The 23,150-nt window shown below is 40.4% G+C and overlaps 2 protein-coding genes across 6 annotated transcripts in view; one reads left to right on the top strand and one right to left on the bottom strand.

The window, feature by feature from the left end:
• Positions 1–12,650, bottom strand: part of sppl2b (signal peptide peptidase like 2B) — a 52,188-nt gene extending 39,538 nt beyond the window's left edge. For 3 of the 4 annotated variants that reach the window (XM_012966162.3, XM_012966156.3, XM_012966166.3), the window contains exons 1-3: positions 12,388–12,650; positions 1,993–2,112; positions 515–697 (exon numbers count right to left, since the gene is read on the bottom strand). In XM_012966162.3, coding sequence (XP_012821616.2) covers positions 515–697; positions 1,993–2,112; positions 12,388–12,435 — 351 coding nt within the window. In that variant the 5' untranslated portion in view covers positions 12,436–12,650. 4 annotated transcript variants of the gene reach the window in all.
• A 517-nt stretch (positions 12,651–13,167) lies between these two features.
• Positions 13,168–19,740, top strand: lsm7 (LSM7 homolog, U6 small nuclear RNA and mRNA degradation associated). Of its 2 annotated transcripts, none has more exon segments than NM_001171662.1 (4): positions 13,168–13,199; positions 14,263–14,353; positions 16,385–16,456; positions 19,398–19,740. In NM_001171662.1, coding segments are annotated over 4 exon segments (312 nt in total). In that variant the 5' UTR covers positions 13,168–13,193; the 3' UTR covers positions 19,541–19,740.
• Positions 19,741–23,150: the final 3,410 nt, after the last annotated feature.

Raw genomic sequence — 23,150 nt, 5'->3', positions numbered from 1 at the left:
TTCCTTTCATTCTTTTTCCATTCTAAATATTTAATTGTAACTCTGGTAGTTTTTTTTGCATTTTCAAGGAGAAGGAAAGGCTAGTAAAGAGTTAATCTCAAGCTGCAGGCATACCTTCAGTTGTCTCAATAGTGCCCTTAAGTCTCCCCATATTTCACCTGTTCAAGAGATCTGAAGCCAAACAGGAAGAAAAAATGCTGAGCTGTGTAAAGAAAGTTTCCATATTGCCTCACTCCTGCACAGACATGCAAACCAAACTAAACATGCTCAGTTAGTAAGACTACATGTCTCTGGCACAGGAATTACAGACACAACAATCTTTTTTCATAGAAGTCAGTGCAGCATTTCTGCGAGTGCTTATGGCTGTATTTTCATAGACCTTTCTGATAAAGCTTACTTAGTTTTTACCTTTCTTTCTCCTTTAATTCCATACATAAGTTACAATCAAATATTTATTCAGAATGAAAAAAGAATGAAAGGAAAGTAGCTAAATGCAAAAAATAAAAAAACCTACCAGTCTTTCTCTGCTGACAATTAGCAGACCCTTAGCTCCATTAACCTGTGCCAATCGCACTTTCTCGTAAAATGTGCAGTTCCCTCGCATGACCATTGGGATGCGGTTAAAGAATCCCCCTTCTGGCACATCTGAAGGGGAACATAATGCAGATTCAGTCTCATTCTGGAGTTGCAAGAGGCCCTGAAACACAACATAAAGGAACAGTTTTTTAGTGCATTTTTTCTGATACCAATTAGCATTAATGTTTACTTTCAAACCATAGCTGGTTAAGTACAGGTGGCTTTAGTGTAATAACGCTTCAACAGACTAATCTTAAAAGGACAAGGAAAGGTGGATTCACTGAAGCTGCAAATGTTAGGAACCCCTCTAGTAAATCTGATCACTAAGTTGTTTCCCTGGGTCAGTGCTCCCTGAGCCACACACTCTTTGATGCAGTCCTTGCGCCAACTGCTCTAGGGCCAAACGATCAAATTAGCCCGATATCGCCCACCTTAAAGGAACAGTTCAGTGCAAAAATGAAACTGGGTAAAATGGATAGCTTGCGCAAAATAAAAAATACTTAGCATTCTTGAGGGAGGGGGGAGCAGGAAAGAGCAGAGGACAATATAGTTAGTTAAGCAAAAAATGTAATCTATAAAGACTGGAGTGGACAGATGTCAGTTTTCTAACCTCTTAGTCTGCGACTTTAGGGGGAGCTACATGGGACATAAGTGTTCAGTTTGTTTGTGAGCACGCAGGTCAGATTCAAATGCAAACTAACTAAACAGTTATGTCCCATGTCGCCACCCCCTCAAGTCACTGTTTGGTTACTGACTGCACACAGCTTAGAGAGCTGTAAAGGAGGAAGTAGAATTCTGGCCATTATGTTAGACCTCTGCCACTCCAGCCCTAATAGATTACATTTTTGCCCAACTAGCTATATTGAAAACATTTTTTATTTTGCCCACTCCCTAGTTTCTTGTTTGGAAATCTCAGCAAACAAACTACTCTAATAATAACCTTATATGTAGGCCATTTTTATATATTTGTCTTGCCCCCTCTGGTAATGTCAGAGATGGGTGCAGGTATATAAATCAGTGTAGCGAATTGGGCTGAGAAGATCTTGGGTTGGGGAGCGTTATGGTTGGCAAAATTTAAAAATTTTACTGTGCATACAATAGCCTAAGCCGTGGGTGCCATAGAATATGGTAAGATGGCAGCATGAAGGACTGACCTGGGAAAAAAGTCAAATTCATTCTTGGAGGTTTAAGTAAGTTTTGTCATTTAAAACTTATTTTATCTCAGTAGCAGCTATATTTATGTTTTGTATTGACAATGGTTCTCTTCTTTTGAGATGAGGTAAATAATTTATATTTCATTGCAATATCTTTAATGATACATAATGATATATATAATGACATATACTGTATAAATTAAACAAGCAATTAAGTCAGCAATACAAAACTATGGTAACAAATTCGCGAAGAAATACTAACAGCTTTGGCCAAGTCTTGGGGAAGGTGAGCCCACTGGGAATTAAACAAAATGCAGTAATCTTTGGAACTGGAGCCGCTCTTTTCCGATGTGACATGAACCATTCCGTATTCACCCACCACCTGAAAAACATTACAAGCAAGTTGTAAGGTAGATATTATTATAATGATATGGCTCAAGCAGTAATATTAAGAAGTATTGTAATGCTATAGTAATGTTCACATCCCATTTCAACACATATTATCATTTTCATTCATTTAATTTTTTTCAACCACTCAATCAATTCAATTTGCATCCATTTGCAAGTGTGGATCCCTTATCCAATGACCACGCGCATTTTCGGGGTGGGCATGTCACAACTTCCTTAAAGTGATTATGACACTGAACATTCCCTTCTAAATGTGTCAAAAGGGGGTTGTGGGAGCACTTTAAGGCTAAATAAAATATACAAATACACTGCAAGTATGACTGATCTGGCCAAATTAGCTATAAGAATACAAAAGAGAGAGGGAAATTAACCAATGCACATTTCCTGGTCCCCTCTTTCATAAGTAATTTAGTATCTATGCTAATGCATGTATTTTTTTTTAAAAAAAAAAAGCAGGGGTTTTTAGTTACAAAATTATGATCATAAAATTGGTAATTCCTTTCTATCTGATCTATTGTTGCTAACCTTTGGCCTCTAAAAGCATTTTGCCAAGCAGTAACATCGCTGGCAGGGTGGCCCGTGGGCAGAGTTCAGCCCACCAACTGTTTGCTAAACAGTTGTTTAGTCATCTGGAACCTGCCCCAATCTGTGACTTTTCAGCCAGCCTGCAAATGACTACTAAACTGCCCTCTACCCACTGACTTGGTACTTCCCTTGGAGTTAATAGAACCTGTAACTTTCAGATCGTACAGCAATATCTTTGCATGACCACGATCCGAAATTTTCGTACATCGGAAAATATCGGGTTTAATCCAAATTTTTTTTATTGTGCTTTTTAATGTCCATAGTTCGTACTTTGATAAATGTGCCCCATAGTCTTGCATAATTTAGTATCATCAGCAAAAATAGAAACAGTACTTTCAATGCCCATCTCTAGGTCATTAATAAACAATTAAAAGGCAAAGGGCCAAGAACAGACCCCTCCGATACTCCACTAACAACACTGGTCCAATTAGAATACATTCTATTTACCACCACTCTTTGTAATCTATATTCTAGCCAGTTCTCTTTCCAATTACAAATATTATGTATCATGCCAATATTCATTAACAGGATCCCTTTTTGAATAATGGCACCGCATTGGCAATTTGCCAGCCTCTCTGCACCATGCCAGACCTCAATGAATCCTGAAAAATTAAGTGAAGAGGTTTAGCAATTACAAAGCTAGGCTTGTTTAATACCCTGGGATGAATTCCATCTGGTCCTGGACCCTTGTTTACCTTGTTTACCTGAGTGACCCATGCATCAGTAATTATATTCCTAGAAATGTATCTAGTATAGGTGAATCTAAAGTAACTGGACTTGCTTTAGATTTACCTATACTAGATATACCATGACCTGGATGAATGAAAATCTTCATAGTCATGAATAGAAATGGGTGACCACGATCCGAAATTTTCGTACATCGGAAAATATCGGGTTTAATCCAAATTTTTTTTATTGTGCTTTTTAATGTCCATAGTTCGTACTTTGATAAATGTGCCCCATAGTCTTGCATAATTTAGTATCATCAGCAAAAATAGAAACAGTACTTTCAATGCCCATCTCTAGGTCATTAATAAACAATTAAAAGGCAAAGGGCCAAGAACAGACCCCTCCGATACTCCACTAACAACACTGGTCCAATTAGAATACATTCTATTTACCACCACTCTTTGTAATCTATATTCTAGCCAGTTCTCTTTCCAATTACAAATATTATGTATCATGCCAATATTCATTAACAGGATCCCTTTTTGAATAATGGCACCGCATTGGCAATTTGCCAGCCTCTCTGCACCATGCCAGACCTCAATGAATCCTGAAAAATTAAGTGAAGAGGTTTAGCAATTACAAAGCTAGGCTTGTTTAATACCCTGGGATGAATTCCATCTGGTCCTGGACCCTTGTTTACCTTGTTTACCTGAGTGACCCATGCATCAGTAATTATATTCCTAGAAATGTATCTAGTATAGGTGAATCTAAAGTAACTGGACTTGCTTTAGATTTACCTATACTAGATATACCATGACCTGGATGAATGAAAATCTTCATAGTCATGAATAGAAATGGGTGGTGTATTTAAAGGAAGCCTTCATTAGGTGGTTCCTCAGCTGTGTAGACAGATGAAAAATAAGAGTTCAGAATTTCTGCTTCTTCCCTGTTCTCATCAAACAAATGAACCCCTCCGTGATAATATGGGTCCTACCCTGGTGCACTTTTATCTCTCAATTACACTGTTTACATAGTAAATAATTCACTCTACCACTTGAAATTTTATTCTTGAAACAAATGTATTTTCTTAGTTGTAATATTGGTGTGTAGGCAGTTATCTCAGTGCACTGTGCCCTGACTCTAAGGGCAGGGGTACACGGGGAGATTAGTCGCGCCACAACAAATCTCCCCGCAATGCCATCCCACCGGCCAGAATGTAAATCGCCGGTGGGATGGCATAAACGACGCTGCAATGTCCCACAGTTGCCTGAACCCTTGAGCAGAGGTGTCAGGGAGCTGCTGCTATCTTGTTACCCATCTATTGCTCTGCTGATCGGCTGCTGGGGGGGGGGGGGGGGGGGGGAGGTTGATATCACTCAAACTTACAGTGCAGCAGTAAAGTGTGACAGTTTATCAGAGCACAAGTGACATGGCTGTGGCACCCTAGAAAATGAAGAAAATGGATAGCCCAAGTGAAATTTCAAAATTAAATATAACAAAATTTAAAAAGAAAGATGTTGCATTAACACAAAATTTAAAGGGAAAAAATTAGGAGGATGCACATTGTAAATACAAACTCTGCTTAAAGGACATGTAAAGCCTAAATTTGCCTACAATGTATACGTTGGGCTCTTCTCCCCCACCCAAATGGCATTATTTGTACTGCATGTATCCCCTGTCAGCACCATCACACTTTCCTAAAGCAAATAGCAGCTTTCACTTGGTGGCCATTTTTCCTCTGATACATAATCAGATACATTTAAATCTGCAAACAGCATACACACACACGCCCTTATTCAGCATACATTTAATCAACAATGCAGCCTTACACAGGCAGAATTGTCTTTGATAAAAGTTCTGCTTTGTTTGAGTTGAGCTCAGGAAAGAAAGTTAGGAGAAAAAAAATTGAAGCAGACAGCTAGAGCTGAGTTTCTATGGGAACCAGCAATGCCATTTCTTTACTGGCTGCTGGACTGGAGGGCATGTTTAGTAATCTGAGCATGTCTGACAAGCCAGAAGTCAAAGCAAATTCTTGAGGGAGGGGTTGAGTGGGTTACAGGGGTAGAAGGAAATCTAAGTGATTAAGGGGATGTTGCAGCCTTACTATTAACCTCTGGACAACCAGAGTGGCAAGTACTAAAAGATTTCAAAGAGGCTGTTCACTGATTACATTTTTGTGTGGTGGGTTTACATGTCCTTTAAAGGAACAGTAACACCAAAAAATTTATATATTTTAAAGAAATTAAACTATAATGTACTACTGCCCTGCACTGGTAAAAGTTGTGTGTTTGCTTCAGAAACATTACTAGAGTTTATATAAACCCTGCTGTGTAGCCATTGGGGCTGCCATTCAAAAGAAGAAAAGGCACAGGTTATAAAGCAGCTAACAGATAAACCCTGTAGAATACAATGGTGTCTTATCTGTTATCGGTTATGGAACCTGTGCCTTTTCTCCTTTTTTCCAGCTTGAATGGCTGCCCCCGGGGCTACACAGCAGCGTATTTATATAAACTATAGTAGGGTTTCTGAAGCAAACACCCCAGTTTTACCATTGCAGGGCAACAGTACATTATATTTCAATTATTTTAGAACACTTTTTCATTTTTTGGTGTTACTGTTCCTTTAACTGCTCTTTTTGTGAGTTAGCAAGAGAATATACAGTACATAAGGTATTTATGTATAAGGGTTTATCTCCAAAACTCTATTCTTTCTCTCCTCTACCAGCCTCAATCACTATCACCCCATCCTAACAGGCCTGATGCCTTGGGGATATGTTTGATTCTGTCTATTCTTTACTCCTCATATACAATCAATAACTAAATCATGTTACTTGTAATGGAGAAATAATTTAAATATATGATCTAATAACTCTCTAATAACTGGCTTTCTACTTCAAAAGACACCCTCTGGACCAGACTAAATGCTCATCAACAACCTGTTCTTCCTCTCCTATGCCATTCTTCTGCCAGTCTTTACACAGTCTTCCGCTACCTTCTAGGGCAATAGCCCACGGAAAGATTAGTTGCTTGTGGTTAATCTTGGCTACCACGTCCAACTAATCTCCCCGAAACACTTTACTACCAGCGATAAAATTAATCAGTGGTGCAAAGGTATATGCTACACTTTGTTGTCCGAAGTTGTGCAAAGTTTTTACAGGAGGTAACCTCACACAACTGCAGAAAACGAAGCAAAGCATATGCCTTCCCACTGGCGATTCACTTTATTCAGGCCCGGATTTGTGGCGAGGCCACAAAGGCCTGGGCCTAGGGCAGCACAATTTTAGGGGCGGCATGCCGCCCCGCCGCAATGATATTTTAACATTTAGTGGCCATACGGAGCAATGGGGACTTCTCCCCACTGCTCCGTATGGGAGTTTAAATGGCCGCGCATGCGCACTTGCGTCGGCGTGGCGGGGAGGTCTGTTCGCGCATGCGCACTGGGGAGAGGGGGGGTGCGAATGGGGGGGCGGATTTGAAATCCGGCGCTGACTTTTTTGCGGGTAAAAAGGCATTTTGGGGAGATTAGTTGTCTGCAGTAGCCAAGCTTAACCACAGCCGACTAATTTCCTTGTGGGCCATCAGTCTTAAGGTGGCCATACACGAGCAGATCCGCTCGCTTGGCGATGTCGCCAAGCGAGCGGATCTTCCCCCGATATCCCCACCTACGGGTGGGCGATATCGGGGACCATTTAGGAAAAAAAATAATAATCCGATCGTTTGGCCCTGGGGCCAGACGATTGGATTATGTGGGCGGCAATGGGGCAGTCGGATCGGGGACCGCATCAACGAGCCGATGCGGTCCCCGATCCGACCAGATTTTCTAACCTGGCCGATCGAGATCTGGCCAATTTCAGGCCAGATATCGGTCGGCCAGGCCGATCTGCTCTCCCCATACACGGGCCGATTAGCTGCCGAATCGGTCCAAGGGACCGATATCGGCAGCTGTAGTTGGCCCGTGTATGGCCACCTTTAGGGTAAAGTACAAACTAATGACCATGTCAGTTAAAGCAGGTCACAACTTTGCTCGGTCTGGCATCAATGAACTCAAAGTTCTGACCAAACTGCCATTTACTGTAATATATTGTTCTACTCCTTAAGTAGTTGTTCTACTCTTTAAGTAATTAAAATATAATGTGCTGTTGCTCTGCAAAAAACTGGTGTTTTTGCTACAGAAAAGCTACTATAAAAATAAGCTGCTGTGTAGCCATGGGGACAGCCATTCAAGCTGGAAAAAAGGAGAAAGGCACAGGTTACATAGCAGATAACTAGCAGATAAGCCCAATATAATGGGGGTTTATCTGTTATCTGCTAAGTAACCTGTGCCTTTTCTCATTTGAATGGCTGCCCCCATGGCTACACAGCAGCTTACTTATATAGTAGTCTTTCTGAGGCAAACACACCAGTTGTAGCAGTGCAGGGCAACAGTACATTATATTGTAATTACTTTTAAACACTTTCATTTTTTGGTGTTACTGTTCCTTTAACACCACAATCATACCTTCCCAACTGTCCCACAAAATTTTTTTCAGGACAGTTGCTGATTTTAACAGCTCAGCCCTTAGTCTTGGATTCTTATTGAAAATTCTACTGTACAGCTCTGCGTACATAAGTATATAAAGATATACATACAAATTACCCTTTGACCTCCTGCACTAAACACCAAAAAAGATACAAAGTTTCTCAAACTTAGATAAGTAGGCTTGTGGCAGAGAGCCCAAATTACTGAACACCTGCACTTAGATACAATTGTAACTAATAAGAAAAACACACACAAAAATGTAATCAGTGAACAGCCTTTGAAATCTTTCAATACCTGCCACACTGGTTGTCCAGAGGTTAATAGTAAGGCTGCAGTGCACTCTTAATCGCTTAGATTTGCTTCTCCTCCTGTAACCCACTCAGCCCCCTCCCTCAGGAATTTGCTTTGGCTGTTGGCTTGTGGGCATGCTCAGTTGTTCTAAGCTCAGATTACTAAACACGCCCCCCAGTCTAGCAGGCAGTGAAGAGTTGGCATTGCTGGTTCCCATAGAAACTCAGCTCTAGCTGGCTGCTTCAATTTTTTTCTCCCAACCAACTCTCCTGAACTCAGCTCAAACAAAGCAGAACTTTTCTCAAAGACAGTTGTGCCTGTGTGAGCCTGTATTCTTGATTAAATGTATGCTGAATAAGAGTCTTTGTGTGTAGGCTGTTTGCAGATTTAAATGTATCTTATTATGTATCAGAGGAAAAATGGCCACCAGGTGAAAGCTGCTATTTGCTTTATGAAAATGTGATGGTGCTGGCAAATGGAGAGGATATATGCAGTACAAATGATGCCATTTGGGCGGGGGAGGGGTGCCCAACTGATATACATTGTAGGCAAATGTAGGCTTTACGTGTCCTTTAAAGAGCAATTTCACCTTTATTGGCAAAACTGTAATAACACATAAAACAAGACCCCAAAAGCATTTTTTTTTTATCCCTCGTTCCATTTTTCAAATGTTGGGAGGTATACACAGCAATAACCACTTTACATACAGGCATTCAATACCTCACAAAAGCTGCATCTGTTCTCTGGATCTACCTTATGCTTTCCATTCAATTTTCTCCAAATGTCCCTGCCTTTAAATGGTGTCTTAAAACACATATTTTAAGAGACACTTAGCCTAATCAAGCCCAGTGCTACATCTTGTGTCATATATACTGATTTTTTTTTTTTTTTAGATTAAAGTCCTATTTTAAGCAGTCCTCTTTAACACCTACAGTATCTTTTCCAAACAGTCCTAATATACACTTACCTGCCCATAATATCCATGCTTCAATCAAAGGTCTCTCTGTCTGACATAGTATAATTTACCACAGGGACCATGTATGCCCACAGACCTGGTCTCAGGTCACACACGTATTTGGTGTTTATAAATTGTTGAATTAAAGGCGACACTGGGGCCCTGGGTCCAATCCTAGCCAGGACACTATCCGCAAGGAGTTTGTATGTTCTCCTTGTGTCTGTGTGGTTTCCTTCCACACTCCAAAAACATACAGCCAGGTTAACTGGCTTCTGACTAAAGTGACCATAAGTGTGTGTGAGTGTGAAATGGATATTAGATTGTAATCTCCTCTGACACAGGGATGATGTGAATGATGAATAATCTCTGTAAAGCACTGCGAAAATGTGTTTGCCCTGTAGAAATACAGGAAATAAATAAAAATTAAATTTTAAGCATCACAAGAACAAATTCTGTCCAACTAGAGGCCCCAGTTTTTGACTCCAGTCTGTCAACAGCTTTCAAAACATTTAAACAAACAAAAAAAAACTGGACAGATATGATCTTGTATACAAATTTTGAGGCCAGGGGACACAACAAACTGTGGTGCGCACAAAGAATTGTGTGTGAAAACACTTAGGGCAGATTTATCCCAAAAATTCGTATTAAATCAGATTTTCTCGGATGTGTGCTTAAAATTTCATATCGTGGTGGTACGATCAGATAGTCACAAATTTTTCATATCCAAACAATCGTAACCGGCGGGAAAACCTCTCTCTGACTTTGAACCTTCAGTGCATATTTTTGGAAGCCTCCCTTAGGACTCAATGGCATTTGAATTTGAATGAATCCAAAACTTTCGTACTCGTTGCGTCAAATAAGATTTTGTCACGGAAATTCTTGCAAAGTACAAAAAAGTCGCGGTCATATTAAATGCAAAATTTAGGGGGCATAGTCATCAAAGAGCACACAGTTCTTCAAAAATGCCCACACAATCTTAAAACATGTGCACAAAAGAATTTTTTTGCGCACATAGCCAAGAAGTAATTAGGGAGAACATTGCTGCATTGACACCATGAAAATTATTATAATATAAAAATTATAATATATGCTAGAGCTGGGCGGTATGACCAAAAATTTATATCACGGTATTTTTCAAAATTATATCGGTATCACGGTATTTGACGGTATATAAATAAAAAATAAATAATAAATATTGGTGGCCCCCCACCCCCCCCAACAACCCCAGCCCCCCCCCAACAACACCAACCCCAGCCCCCCCAACCCCAGCCACAACCCCCCAACCCCAGCCACAACCCCCCAGCCAGCCCCCCCAACCCCAGCCACAACCCCCCCAGCCAGCCCCCCCAACCCCAGCCACAACCCCCCCAACCCCAGCCACAACCCCCCCAACCCCAACCCCCCCAACCCCAGCCACAACCCCCCCAACACCAGCCACAACCCCCCCAACCCCAGCCACAACCCCCCCAACCCCAGCCACAACCCCCCCAACCCCAGCCACAACCCCCCCAACCCCAGCCACAACCCCCCCAACCCCAGCCACAACCCCCCCAACCCCAGCCACAACCCCCCAGCAGAACTTACCCAACTTGTGGTTCCTCCAGCTCCAGCGATGCGTCCTAGCGACGTCGCGTGCACGCTGATGTCACATGCGCGCCGACGTCACGTACGCACGGGCGCAACCCGGATGTGATTGGAGAAAAACAGCATGAGGCGCGCATACCGGTATAGCGGTATGTTTAAAACTCATACCGTTTTTTTTTTAAAAAAACGGTATACCGGTTAAACCGGTATACCGCCCAGCACTAATATATGCAAAATGCTCATTTTGTCATTATAATAATTTTCATGGTGTACTATTTATTTATAACATTAAACTGTTTACATAGCAAATAATTCACTTTACTATTTAGAATATTATTCTTGGTTTAAAGGCAGCCATCTCAGTGCATTAGGACGGATTCTGAGCTTTCAGAAGCAGCCAGCGCTACACATTAGAAGTGATAGAATAACCTATTGTTTCTCCTATTCATGTAATTGGAGTGCCAAGCTGGATTTTTTACTATTGAGTGTTATTCTCATATCTAAAGGCCCCCATACACGGGCCGATAGAAGCTGCCGATATCGGTCCCTTGGACCGATTCGGCAGCTAATCGGCCGTGTATGGGCAGAAACGAGCGGCCTCTGGCCGACCGATATCTGGCCTGAAATTGGCCAGATATCGATCGGCCAGGTTAGAAAATCCAGTCGGATCGGGGACCGCATCGGCTCGTTGATGCGGTCCCCGAACCGACTGCCCATGGCCGCAAATGTAATCCAATCGTTTGGCCCCAGGGCCAAACGATCAGATTTTTTTTTTTTTAAAGCAGCTTATTACCCGATATCGCCCACCCGTAGGTGGGGATATCGGGTAAAGATCCGCTCGCTTGACGACATCGCCAAGCGAGCGGATCTTATAGTGTATGGGCACCTTAACACAGGTGTCAGGGAGCTGCTATCTTACTACCTTCCCACTGTTCTGCTGATCAGTGATGAAGGCTGAAGAGCACAAATCTCATGGCTGTGGCACCCAGGGAAATGAAGAATATGACTAGCCCCATGTGAAAATCAAAATTAAATATAAAAAAAAAAACCTGTTTGTACTTTTAAAAAATGGATTTCAATGCAGGGCTCTGCTGGAGAGGCTCGATTAGCTTATGTGTTTCGTATAACAGTATTCCTTTAACAAGTCATAAATCATGGTCTGCTATATCATAACACATTTTCAGAGTTAATTGTACTACATTTCTTGCCCACCATCACTTGGAAGTATTCATATTCTTCAGACAGAAGAACACAAAGTAGGGCCTACAACAGACCCTATATCTCAGATATCAATACTGGCTCAATCAGGTCAATTCGTAGCAGGAAATATTTATTCAACAATCTATACGAATTTAATGACTGTCACTAGGAAGCCCGTGACAGCAAACTCCAGTTAAATATTTAAATACTGCGTATAGGAAGCTTCTGGGGATCAGCAAAGCGTGTGTACACAGAAAAAGTCAGGAATTCGGAACAAGGTGGAAAATCATGGATGGGCGGGGCTTTCAGAAGGTATAAAAAAATTAAAGTGAATTTTCGAAAAACAGCAGCACCTTCAATATACAGGTGGCAATGGCGAAAATAAGGTAAATAAAACGCGTAAAAATGATGTTCTGCATTATGAAAATGTAATTGAATATCACTCACCTCTGTTACAAACAAACCCCATAACAGGAAAATCAAAAGAAGCTTCATTTTTCCAGGTCACGAGCCTTAGCAAAGCAACACTCAAACCGCCAAGCACCATTTGTTAACTGTTACTCAGCGCCATCTCCTGGGCCTGCGCACTACATCCAAGTCTTCAGGTTATCCTCCCATTCGCAATGTATTAGTGACAGGTCCCAAAGGCCAAGCCCCATAGTAGAGCAGTTCAATAGAAAGCTGTAATGAAAATGGTAGATGACTACAGGATGTGACGTAACTACGCACGCTACACGCCATATTTGTTTATGGAAAAGTGATTCCAGAAAAAAGTGAAAGGGTGAAAAAAAAAAAAAACGCCCGCCCCACAGGCATAATATTTTTTACAGAGTGTGGGTAATTCAAAATGACTTAATCCATCATATAATTTTGCGATTTGTAGACAGAAAATAAGTTACCATTCACAACTATTTATTAAATTAGGGTTATACACCTAGTCACGGCGACATTATAATTGTCGAGGGCAGTCAATAAAGCTATTTAAAAAAAAAGAGAAAAAAAAGTAGACTCTTCCAAACCAGTTAAAGTCGTAGGGGGTGTGAATGAAATTCCTCAGTGAAAATAAAAAATACATAGCGAAGCACTTTCTTAAGAAAACTTTTAACGTGCTTAACTAGTTTAGTCTAGTACTTCATAAGGATGGAAGAGAGAAGTTAGGAGGAGCAAAAAAATTAATCATAATTAGGTGTACAGGTGCCCCCAGAGCTGATTAAAATGGGTACGCCTGCCCCTAGGAACAGAGGCGCGGGAAGATGGCGGTGAGTGTGTAGAATTTAGTGAGCTTTCGTCCGGTAGAGTTGGTCAGTCATATATAGTGGATTATGGAACGTTTTTTCTTTTTATTGCGTAGCGGGTACCCATGATTAGAACATATTGCTAAAGACTGTAAAACAGTGGGAGGTGATTAAGAGGAACCGTAATTATGCGTCCTATCACATCCACTTAAGACGCCGCGCACGCGGCAAAGTACTCATGCGATGAGGTATATTCGCAGCCGTGTGTTTCTTCTTTTTATGAGCTGGGTTATCCAAAGTGTTGTATATAAAGTGGTCAGTAAACAACTCTTAATTATATCCGAATTAAATGTAGTTCCAGGGAAGGAGAGGCAAGGAGCCCTAGGAGAGTCATGATACAGATCTAATGACAAACTGATCAAAACAATTGTTTGAATGGTGCTCCTTTCCCCCCCCCTCTTAAATGAAGACAATACCCCCCATACATTGTAGGTCTCTATAAAATATATTGCATGAACAAGCTGAAATGTAAAACTCTGCTTTATCTAAAACCATTTTCATAAAAATATACTTTTTTTTTTTTTTTTTTAAGCAGATTGTGCTATTGGGTACTCCTAAGTAGAAGATAGCCATTTTAAGAATTAAGGATTGCATAGGATTCACAGTGTACAAAAAATGCAGAGACACACACACACACACATGCTAGGTCACATCAGCCAATGAATGGACATAGTTTTGTCTTTTGCTTCCAAACCTTTCCCTGTTAGAGCTGCATTATTTCTGGTCATGTGATCTCTGAGGGAGCACACAGCCCATCACTAAATGGTGGCTCAAGGGAAAAGATATAAAAGGCCAATATTTACAGATATATTCCAGTTTTGCGAGATTCTTTAATAGGTCACTTAACATAACCAAAAGATTATATTTGTTTTTTATTAAGTATTCATTCTGGGGGTATAGTTTTCTTTAACCTTATCTGAGCTTTAAAACTTTTGGAGCCATATTTTCTCAAATCCTCTTACTATATAGCCTAGTATTGCTCTTAGCAGCTCTAAATGTATAAACATATTTGATTGTTTTTCCCCAGGACAAAGAGAAAAAGAAAAAGGAAAGCATTCTAGACCTCTCCAAATACATAGACAAGGCAATTCGAGTAAAGTTTCAGGGTGGAAGAGAAGGTATGCTTTCTAAATGTGAATTTCTAAAGAATTCTACTTTGCCATGCATTCTTAAAACAATTATTACTACAAAGTACTGCTACTAAAGCTTTGCCATACGTTATAAGATTCACTTGTTTGACAAGGTCGCTGAATGAGTGTGTCTTTCACTGATATGGACCTTAAGGTGGGCAAAATTGGGCTGATTGTATCAAAATTGTCTCTATGCAGGCAAGTAACTAGGACTACAGCAATCACAGATGTAGTCCTTGATTCAACAGGAAAATCAAACCTGCAATCTACATTTTGTCTGTATACAGTATGCTACAGTATGCAAGACGTGGCAGTTATGCTGTAGCTTAAGTACTTGAATTACTTCCAGAATAGTTGCTGTGTGCTACAATTTCAGAGATAAGTTAGTAACTTAGGTTGGAACATATTCAGAACATATTCAACCTTTTATGTCTAAATGAAACCTTTCTAACTGCTAATTGCTCCAGTTTTGTAAATTCCCACTATTGTTATCAGATCACATGAAAAATATGCACATTTTTAATAAATCCAAATTGTTAGGGCTGTTTATTTGCAAAGTGATTGCATTTTAATTAATGCAGCTGGATGTTCCTGACTTGTCTCTGATTTTTCAACTTTAGGTCTTCTAAGGTAAAGACCTACATTTTTTCATCTGTGCATTTCTTTGCAGCAAAAGATACTATCCTTTATTTTGTGCAATAGAAAATGGAGAGAGGTGCTGCAGGGGTTGCTTCCTCCTTAGGCAGCAGGGCTGATGTTCCTTCCCCAACCACCCTCACTCTTTTTACTTTTGTGCATTGCTTCCCCTGGTAGCCTGCCATACACTGCCATTGGTTGGCAAGTTTCTCACATATTAGGCACCCACTCCTAGTAAGTATAATTACTAACTTTCAAACCCAAGCCAGTGCTCCTCCAGCCTGGAGTACATTCCCTGTAAGTGCCGCCATCTTTTATCAGTCTTCCAGGATTTTTTAAAACCCTGCTTCATCTTCAGTAAACCTTCATCTAAATAAATGGTACAATCCAAAAGTTACGAAATTTTCGTATCCGAACGAAACAATCCGGCGCAAAAAACTTTCTGACTTTGAACCTTCAATGCATGATTTTGGAAGCCTCCCACAGGACTCAATGGCACTCTGCAGCTTGAATGAATTTCAAAACTTTTGTAGTCGTTGCGATAATTTCGATTTTGTCTCACAAATTTATTCAAAGCACAAAAAAGTTGCGGAAATTAACAAAAATATTGTGGAAAATACACAAAGTTCTATAAATTAGAAAAAATACAAATTTTTTGTAATCGTACCCATTCAGACTTTGATAAATCTGCCCCAGTGTGTTCACATACTTTTTTTGTGTGCGCCACAATTTGTTGTGTGTGTAGGGCTTAAAATGTATGTGTGGATCCTCCTCCAGCTCTAGGTAATTTTAATAAACCAAGTGCATTTTTCATTTTAAATATTTTTATTCAAATAAAAAATCTTAATGTATAGCCAATGCATAGGGAAATGTAAAGGGAGTGATTCTTATTTTAAGGGGAACACCTTTTATTCTGGTTCTCAAAATTATTGTCCAGCAGTGCTAGCAGGAACTTTGTATATAAATAAAATAGAGCAATTGAGTAAGTAGAATGAAGGATCCAGCCAATTTAATGCAGTTGCCTAATTTGCTGCCACTAAAATTGTTTACAACATTTGTGGAGGAAGTAGTGCTAGGTAAGGCTGACATAACTGAGTTCATTCTAGTGTAAGACTGTGGAAGCAGTTTGAAAAGCATCTTTTTGGAATTCATAAACTACTTTTGCAATATCTGTAAAGTCTTTAGTAGGTTTCAACCATACAAGATGTTAAATCTCGCCCTGTAATACACCAGCTAAAATGACATTTTCCTGAGAATCATCTTCCATTTTAACGGATATAGGCAAAGCTGAAAACATTTACATAAGCTTGGGGTGCAGAACTATTTGGGCTTCTCTTTTTAAATACTTTTTTCCCCTTGTTTTTATTCTTCACCTGATTAAAGCAAGCGGAGTACTGAAAGGATTTGATCCACTGCTGAATCTTGTACTGGATGGCACAATAGAATATATGAGAGGTAAGTACTAAAAATTCATAAAGCTTTCATATACATAGGATGCACTTCAAATTTGTATGCATTGTTTTGCTATTTGACTGGAGGCGGCACATGGAATAATTGTGTTGGGTTGAAAACCCCAACATACTGTTCTTCGACTTTGGCTTATTCTTCCACTTCTTCTTCTTTTTAGCGCCCCCCATTTTCTAAACGCTACTCCTCTTACAGTTTTAGGGGTACAACAACCAAACTCTCCACACTTCTTCGCCCTATAGCAGAGCAGGTTGCTTGTGCTTTTTTTATGCGTTCCCGCCCCCCGTCTTTTTGTGGCGCCCCTCCGAACACCCCAATGATTGCTGAATGCCCAAAAGTGGGCGGAGCTGTGAACAGCCAATCAGATTTTACCTATTGACTTGGTGGAAATTCAACCTTGCTGTTCAGAAAAAAAGTGGGCGGAGCCACCAACAGCCAATAACATTTCACCTATTTACTTTCAACTGTGAAGTGTAAAATGCTGTCAGTCTCACAATTTTTATGCCAGAGTCCCCAAAATTTGCAAAGTTGGTCACTGGGGGACTGCAGTTTAAAAATAGGAAAAGTGGGTTGGGCCACTAACGGCCAATCAGATTTCATCCTTTGAGTTTTATTGGTTTAAATTTAAAATGCTGTCATTCTCACACTATTTATGCCACAGTGCCCACTCTTTGTCACTGAGTGACTTCGACTCAAGGTTAGAAAAAGGGGGCGGGGTCACCAACCACCAATCACAATTCACCTATTGACTTTTATTGGTTTAAACTTTAACTGCTGCCGTTCTTTAACTATTAATCCTAAACTAAACTTTGCAGAGTTAGTCACTGGGTAGCTGCAGTTCCAGGTTAGAAAAAGGGGGTGGAGCCACCAACCGCCAATCAGATGTCACTCGTTGACTTTCAGTGGGGAAATTTAAGTTGCTGCCATTCAGACACTATTAAGCCAGGGTCCCCAAACTTTGCACAGTGGTTTTTATTGTATAACTGTGATCCAAGGTTAGAGAAAGTGGGCAGAGCCCATTCAGTGACTTCATGTTTTTCAACCCAACATGAAGTTTGTTCTCAAACTTCCCTTTCTAGTTTAGTCTTTTAATTTAAAATGTGCTGACATGAAACAATATGTCAAAATATGCATATTAAAGGAAATCTATTCTGCAAAACACCGTAGGTCTCTCTAAAATATGTTGCATGAAACCTGCCATTTTAAAAATGAAGGGCCGCCTCTTGGGATCATAGGATTCATGTTGCACACATACCAAAGCACACGTGCATACTAGGTTACATTAGCCAATCAATGGACAGAACTGTGACTTCTTCATGTTTCAGATAGAGCTGCATTATTTCTGTTCATGTAATCTCTATGGGAGCCCACAGCCCATCACAAAATTGTGGCTCAAGGTAAAAGTGACCTATTAAAGAATCTTGCTAAACTAGAATATGCCCTAACTGATATAAACTGTTTAAGTATTTATTTTGTGGGTATGGTTTTCCATTTAAATCATAGCCTAAACTTGACCTTTCCAATTATTTTTTTAAATTTTACCCCACCACTCCTTCCATCTATGGATTGTGGGTGTTCTGTTACTGCATAATTCAGTCTTTATAATTGGAACAGGTAAGGGATTTCTTGTCGAATAATTAAAGGCTTCAAGTGGCAAAACAATCCTATTTTGTTTATTTTGTGTTTCAATTTTTTTTGGCAGACTTAAGGTATAATAGATCCAATACCTGTAGTATTTAATATAGTAAATTAGGTTAAAAAGACACCAGTCCATCAAGTTTAACTTTATATGCCTATATGTAACCTGCCTAACTGCTAGTTGATCCAGAGGAAAGCAAAATAAACCTTTTGAAGCTTTTCATTTGCTGCGGAGGGGGAAAAAATCCTTCCTGGTTCCAAGAAGGCAATCAGACCATTGTATTCCCTTACTTGCTAAAATGCCAACCAACCCCTTCTTGAAGCTATCTCTCAGTCAGTGCGACTAATTCAGGGAGTGAATTACACAACTTCACAGCTCTCGGTTAAAGAACAAAAAAAACCCTTTCAGAGTATCTAGACGGAACCTACTTTTTTCTAATTGGAATGGGTGCCCTTGTGTTAGTTGGAAGAACCTACTGGTGAATAAAACGTTCGAGAGATTATATGACCCCTGAAGTGCCTATTTTCCAGGGTAAACCATCCCAACCTGGCTAGTCTTCATAACTACGTCTATCCATATCCTTTACCAGCTACGTTGCCCTTCTCTGGGTCCTCTCTAACATAATAATGTCCCATTTGAGCAATGGAGACCAAAACTTCTATTAGGGCCTTACCAGCGCTTTGTAAAGCAGAAGAATAACCCCTTCCTCTCACAATTCTATGTCCCTTTTAATACAGCTCAAAACCTTGTTTGCCCTTGCTTGCCACAGCCAAGTTATTACCTACAAGGACTTAAAGGTCCTTTTCCATTATGGATTTGTGTAGTGCAATTCAATTAATGCATATTTTTGCATCCCAGGTGCAGGACTTTGAATTTATCAACATTGAATCTCTCTGCCACTGAGCCCCCCAGTTTGTCACAATCCTGCTGCAAGGATCCTGGATAGAATTAATTGGGCTGCAGAATTTTGTGTCATCTGCAAACACTGATACATCACTTATAATACCTTCTCCTAAGTCATTAATGAACAAGTTAAATAATAGTGGACCCAACACAGAACCCTGTGGGACCACACTAAGAACCTTACTCCAAGTAGAGAATGTACCATTAACAGCCACCCTCTGTACCTGTTCAGAAAGCCATTATGGTTAAAGTATATAACGTTTATTTTACATTTTCGGCTTGTTAATTTGCTGTACCTTGTATGTTTTAGAAATGGTTTAAGTTGAAGTTTTTAGAACTTTTGTGAATTGTCACTTGTTCTATTAAAACATGTCTTTTTCTCTTTAGATCCAGATGACCAGTATAAATTAACAGAGGACACACGGCAGCTGGGGCTGGTAGTCTGCAGAGGAACATCTGTAGTGCTGATTTGTCCACAGGATGGCATGGAGGCAATCCCAAACCCTTTTGTTCAACAACAAGAGGGTTAATGAACAATATTAAATTTCTTCTCCCATATTTCTTTGTTAGAAAGAATAACTTCAAGTTGAAGATTGTGGAGTACTGAATTTGTTTTGTTTATTTTATATAGAACATTTTTTTTTTTTTTTTTTTTAAAGGCAGAGAGATGCTATTTTAGCAGAGCCAGCGTATTCCATATATTTCAAATATACTGATTATTTCATTGGAACCTTTTCTGTGTGTATTTCTATTATTTTTTATGTGAGCAACCATGAAGACTTCAGATGAAGTTCTACAAAGTGGTGAATCTCCAGCGGATAGTTTTGCACCGCTTACCTGGCAATTCATTTTTTGCAACAGTCACTGTGCCATTTGTTTTAGAGTGCTTTTGTTTATTGCAATGTTTTTTTGCTAGCCCTGTATGTTATAACCTTTTTAACCCCTTTTATGAAAAATCTTCAGTACGTGAGCAGGGGTTCAATATATGGGGCTCAAACCACTCGCATATATTGTGTAGGTCAACAAATTTATTCCACCTCTTTTAATAATTGTAGGGGCATTTTTTATGATTGCTCAAGCCTTTCAGCTCAAGCAATCATAAAGGGTGCAAACACACAAAGCTACTTAGTTGCATCTACTTGTCACAGCTACTAAACACCAGAAAATACCCTGCCATAGACAATACTGAGAACTGCCTCTGCTAAAACACACATAGAGACAGTTCTCAGTAAATGATCAGCATTGTTTTATTTTGGTGGCCGTGACAAGTAGCTGCTACTAGTGTGTTTAGCCGCTTAATGGGATCACTTGTAGTAAAGGCTGCAAATGGACTGTAGTAACAGTACTGCCATTACATTTTACGAAAGCCAATTGTAATATAGGAACTATTTCCTGGTTAAGTTAATTTGGACCAATTTAGATTCCTCCAGGCCTGATTTTAAGGCCTGGTGGTTTTCAGTTTTCTTGATGCTTATAATTTTCTTTCTCCCTAAGGAGGTATTTGGCTATGTCAGTAGCTCCTTTGGACACTTTGTTGCCTATAGCGATTTCATTAATCAAAGCTCCACAGGCTTACAGGCTTCCCAGAGTGTTTTGGGGGGATGCTGTTTTGTAACTAGTGGCCCAATAATTAGCATATTCCTTCTGCATGCAATTTCAGACTTATGAAATACATTAATTTGGTCGCCCCTTGAGCCAGTTTGAATAGACAATTTGAATAGAGTTAAACACCATATCTATATGAGGGATGGATACAGTGTTTACTTTTGTCTGGATGGTTTCACCTTCTCAATCCAAACTAAGGCTAAGAGACTTAGGTTATGACCATTTGTATGACATCCTGCCCAACAAGGAGACCCGTCTAGCTTGATAGGTATGGGTGACTCAGTACCTTAAATTTTAAATTAATGCCCCAGATGGTGTTCCAGAAGATAATTGCTATGGTTTGCATGTTATAAGGTTAGGGATATAAATAGGCCTCTTAAGATATTGGACCATTCGTCTAAGCATTGCCTGGCAGGGCTATTCCTTGAAGTTCAATGGGGCGAGTGACCCTCCTAACAGTTTTCCACATCCTCTGATGTAACAAAGAAATAAGACTGCACCAGGAGGTGGTGTCTCTAATTAGCATGGGTATGAAGATTTGTAAGTACAACCCTACCTGTCAGTTCAGGACAACTGGGGGTTAAGTTGTTCTTCTCTGGAGGAACTGAAATAATACTTCTTCAGTCTCCTTCCTTTGATTCTCCACCTCTTCCTCGCATTTTCCAGTCTGTCCTGCCTGGGAGGCAGCAACTTTTGCTTCTCCTGTAATATCGTTATTCTACAGGTTCCTACCCTGGTGTAGTCCTTATATAGTGTGCAACCAGGTTCCATCAGACTTGTACATTGTATCAAGGCAGCATTCCCTAGTCTGCTCCTGGGTAATCTCATTGCAAAACCATGCTTACTATTGGGCCATGTCCCTCCTTGTGCGTTTGCGGAGAGGTTGAGCCCTAGTTAAAGGGCAGGTAAGCACTTCACAGCTATGTGCTCCTTCAGTTGAGCACCTGTATTTCCACCCATGATAGTATAATAGCAGTGCTTCCTCTAGGTTGAGCCCGGCATGGTGTTCATGCTTATCAAACATTGCATGCTCCTAGTTATCTTGGTTGAGCCCCATAATGGATGCGCACTGGCCATACATAACAGATCTGTGCCAATTTTAGGTTACCATATGTAATGACCGGGATATAACATGCACTCCTGTGTGTGTCGGGTTTCTCAAGGCACCATTTCTACTTATGAGGTCCTCACATTGCCCACACACTCGCACCTACTAACACTGGTCAGCAGCGGCATATTACTTGGGCAGTGCACATTGCTCGGTGAGAATAAACACTACAAATAACTGTTAATTGCTGTCGGGTGACTTAAGCTGGCCATACATGTGGTGATCTGATGATGTTTCAACATCGTCAGGTCCGCCACACACCATTCAGGGCTGCATCGGCAGGTAAGGAGGTAGAAACAATAGGATTTCTACCTCCTGCCGATTCAGCACTGAAGGGACATTTTGGTCAGGTGCCTTCTATGGCGCCCGATCAAAATTTTCAAACTGGTCCGATCGCTGAGTCGGCCAATATCAGCAGCTTCCTGCGACATACCATACACGCACCGAATATCGTACGAAACGAGGTTTCATACGATATTATCGGTGTGTGTATGGCCACCTTTAGGAGAAACCTTATCTAAGGTACTGTCCTTACCTACTATTATGGCTTTGCCAGATAAGGACTTAGTCTCTGATTAAGAACAGTAACACCAAAAAATGAAAGTGCTCAAACGAGACATTATTGAGTTGGAGAGGGTCCAGAGAAGGGCAACTAAGCTGGTAAAGGGTATGGAAAGTCTCAGTTATGAAGAAAGACTGGCCAAGTTGGGTCTGTTTACACTGGAGAAGAGGCGCTTAAGAGGTGACACGATAACTATATATAAGGGGATCATATAATAACCTTTCTAATGTTTTATTTACCAGTAGGTCCTTCCAACGGACACGAGGGCACCCACTCCGTTTAGAAGAAGGGAGGTTCCATTTAAATATTCGGAAAGGATTTTTTACTGTGAGAGCTGTGAAGTTGTGGAATTCCCTCCCCGAATCAGTCATGCTGGCTGATACATTATATAGCTTTAAGAAGGGGTTGGATGGCTTTTTAGCAAGTGAGGGAATACAGGGTTATGTGAGATAGCTCTTAGTACTAGTTGATCCAGGGACTGGTCCGATTGCCATCTTGGAGTCAGGAAGGAATTTTTTCCCCTCTGCGGCAAATTAGAGAGGCTTCAGATGGGGTTTTTTTGCCTTCCTCTGGATCAACTAGTAGTTAGGCAGGTTATATATAGGCATTATGGTTGAACTTGATGGACGTATGTCTTTTTTCAACCCAACTTACTATGTTACTATGTAAAGTAATTGAAATATAATGTACTGTTGCCCTGCAATGGTAAAACTCGGGTGTTTGCTTCAGGAACACTACTATAGTTTATATAAATACGCTGCTGTGTAGCCATGGGGGCAGCCATTCAAGCTGGCAAAAAGGAGAAAAGGCACAGGTTACATAGAAAATAACAGATAAGACACCATTGTATTCTACAGGGTTTATC

This window comes from Xenopus tropicalis, chromosome 1, assembly GCF_000004195.4.
Source record: "Xenopus tropicalis strain Nigerian chromosome 1, UCB_Xtro_10.0, whole genome shotgun sequence".
Classification (NCBI taxonomy): Eukaryota; Metazoa; Chordata; class Amphibia; order Anura; family Pipidae; genus Xenopus; species Xenopus tropicalis.
This window is presented reverse-complemented; position numbering and strand designations above follow the sequence as displayed.

Coding starts and splice junctions, on each gene's coding strand:
- lsm7 (XM_018096377.2), top strand. CDS start 13,419: ATGAGGTATATTCGCAGCCGTGTGTTTCTTCTTTTTATGAGCTGGGTT. Junction 14,354..16,384: donor GTTTCAGGGTGGAAGAGAAG/GTATGCTTTCTA, acceptor ACCTGATTAAAG/CAAGCGGAGTACTGAAAGGA. Junction 16,457..19,397: donor CACAATAGAATATATGAGAG/GTAAGTACTAAA, acceptor TTTTCTCTTTAG/ATCCAGATGACCAGTATAAA.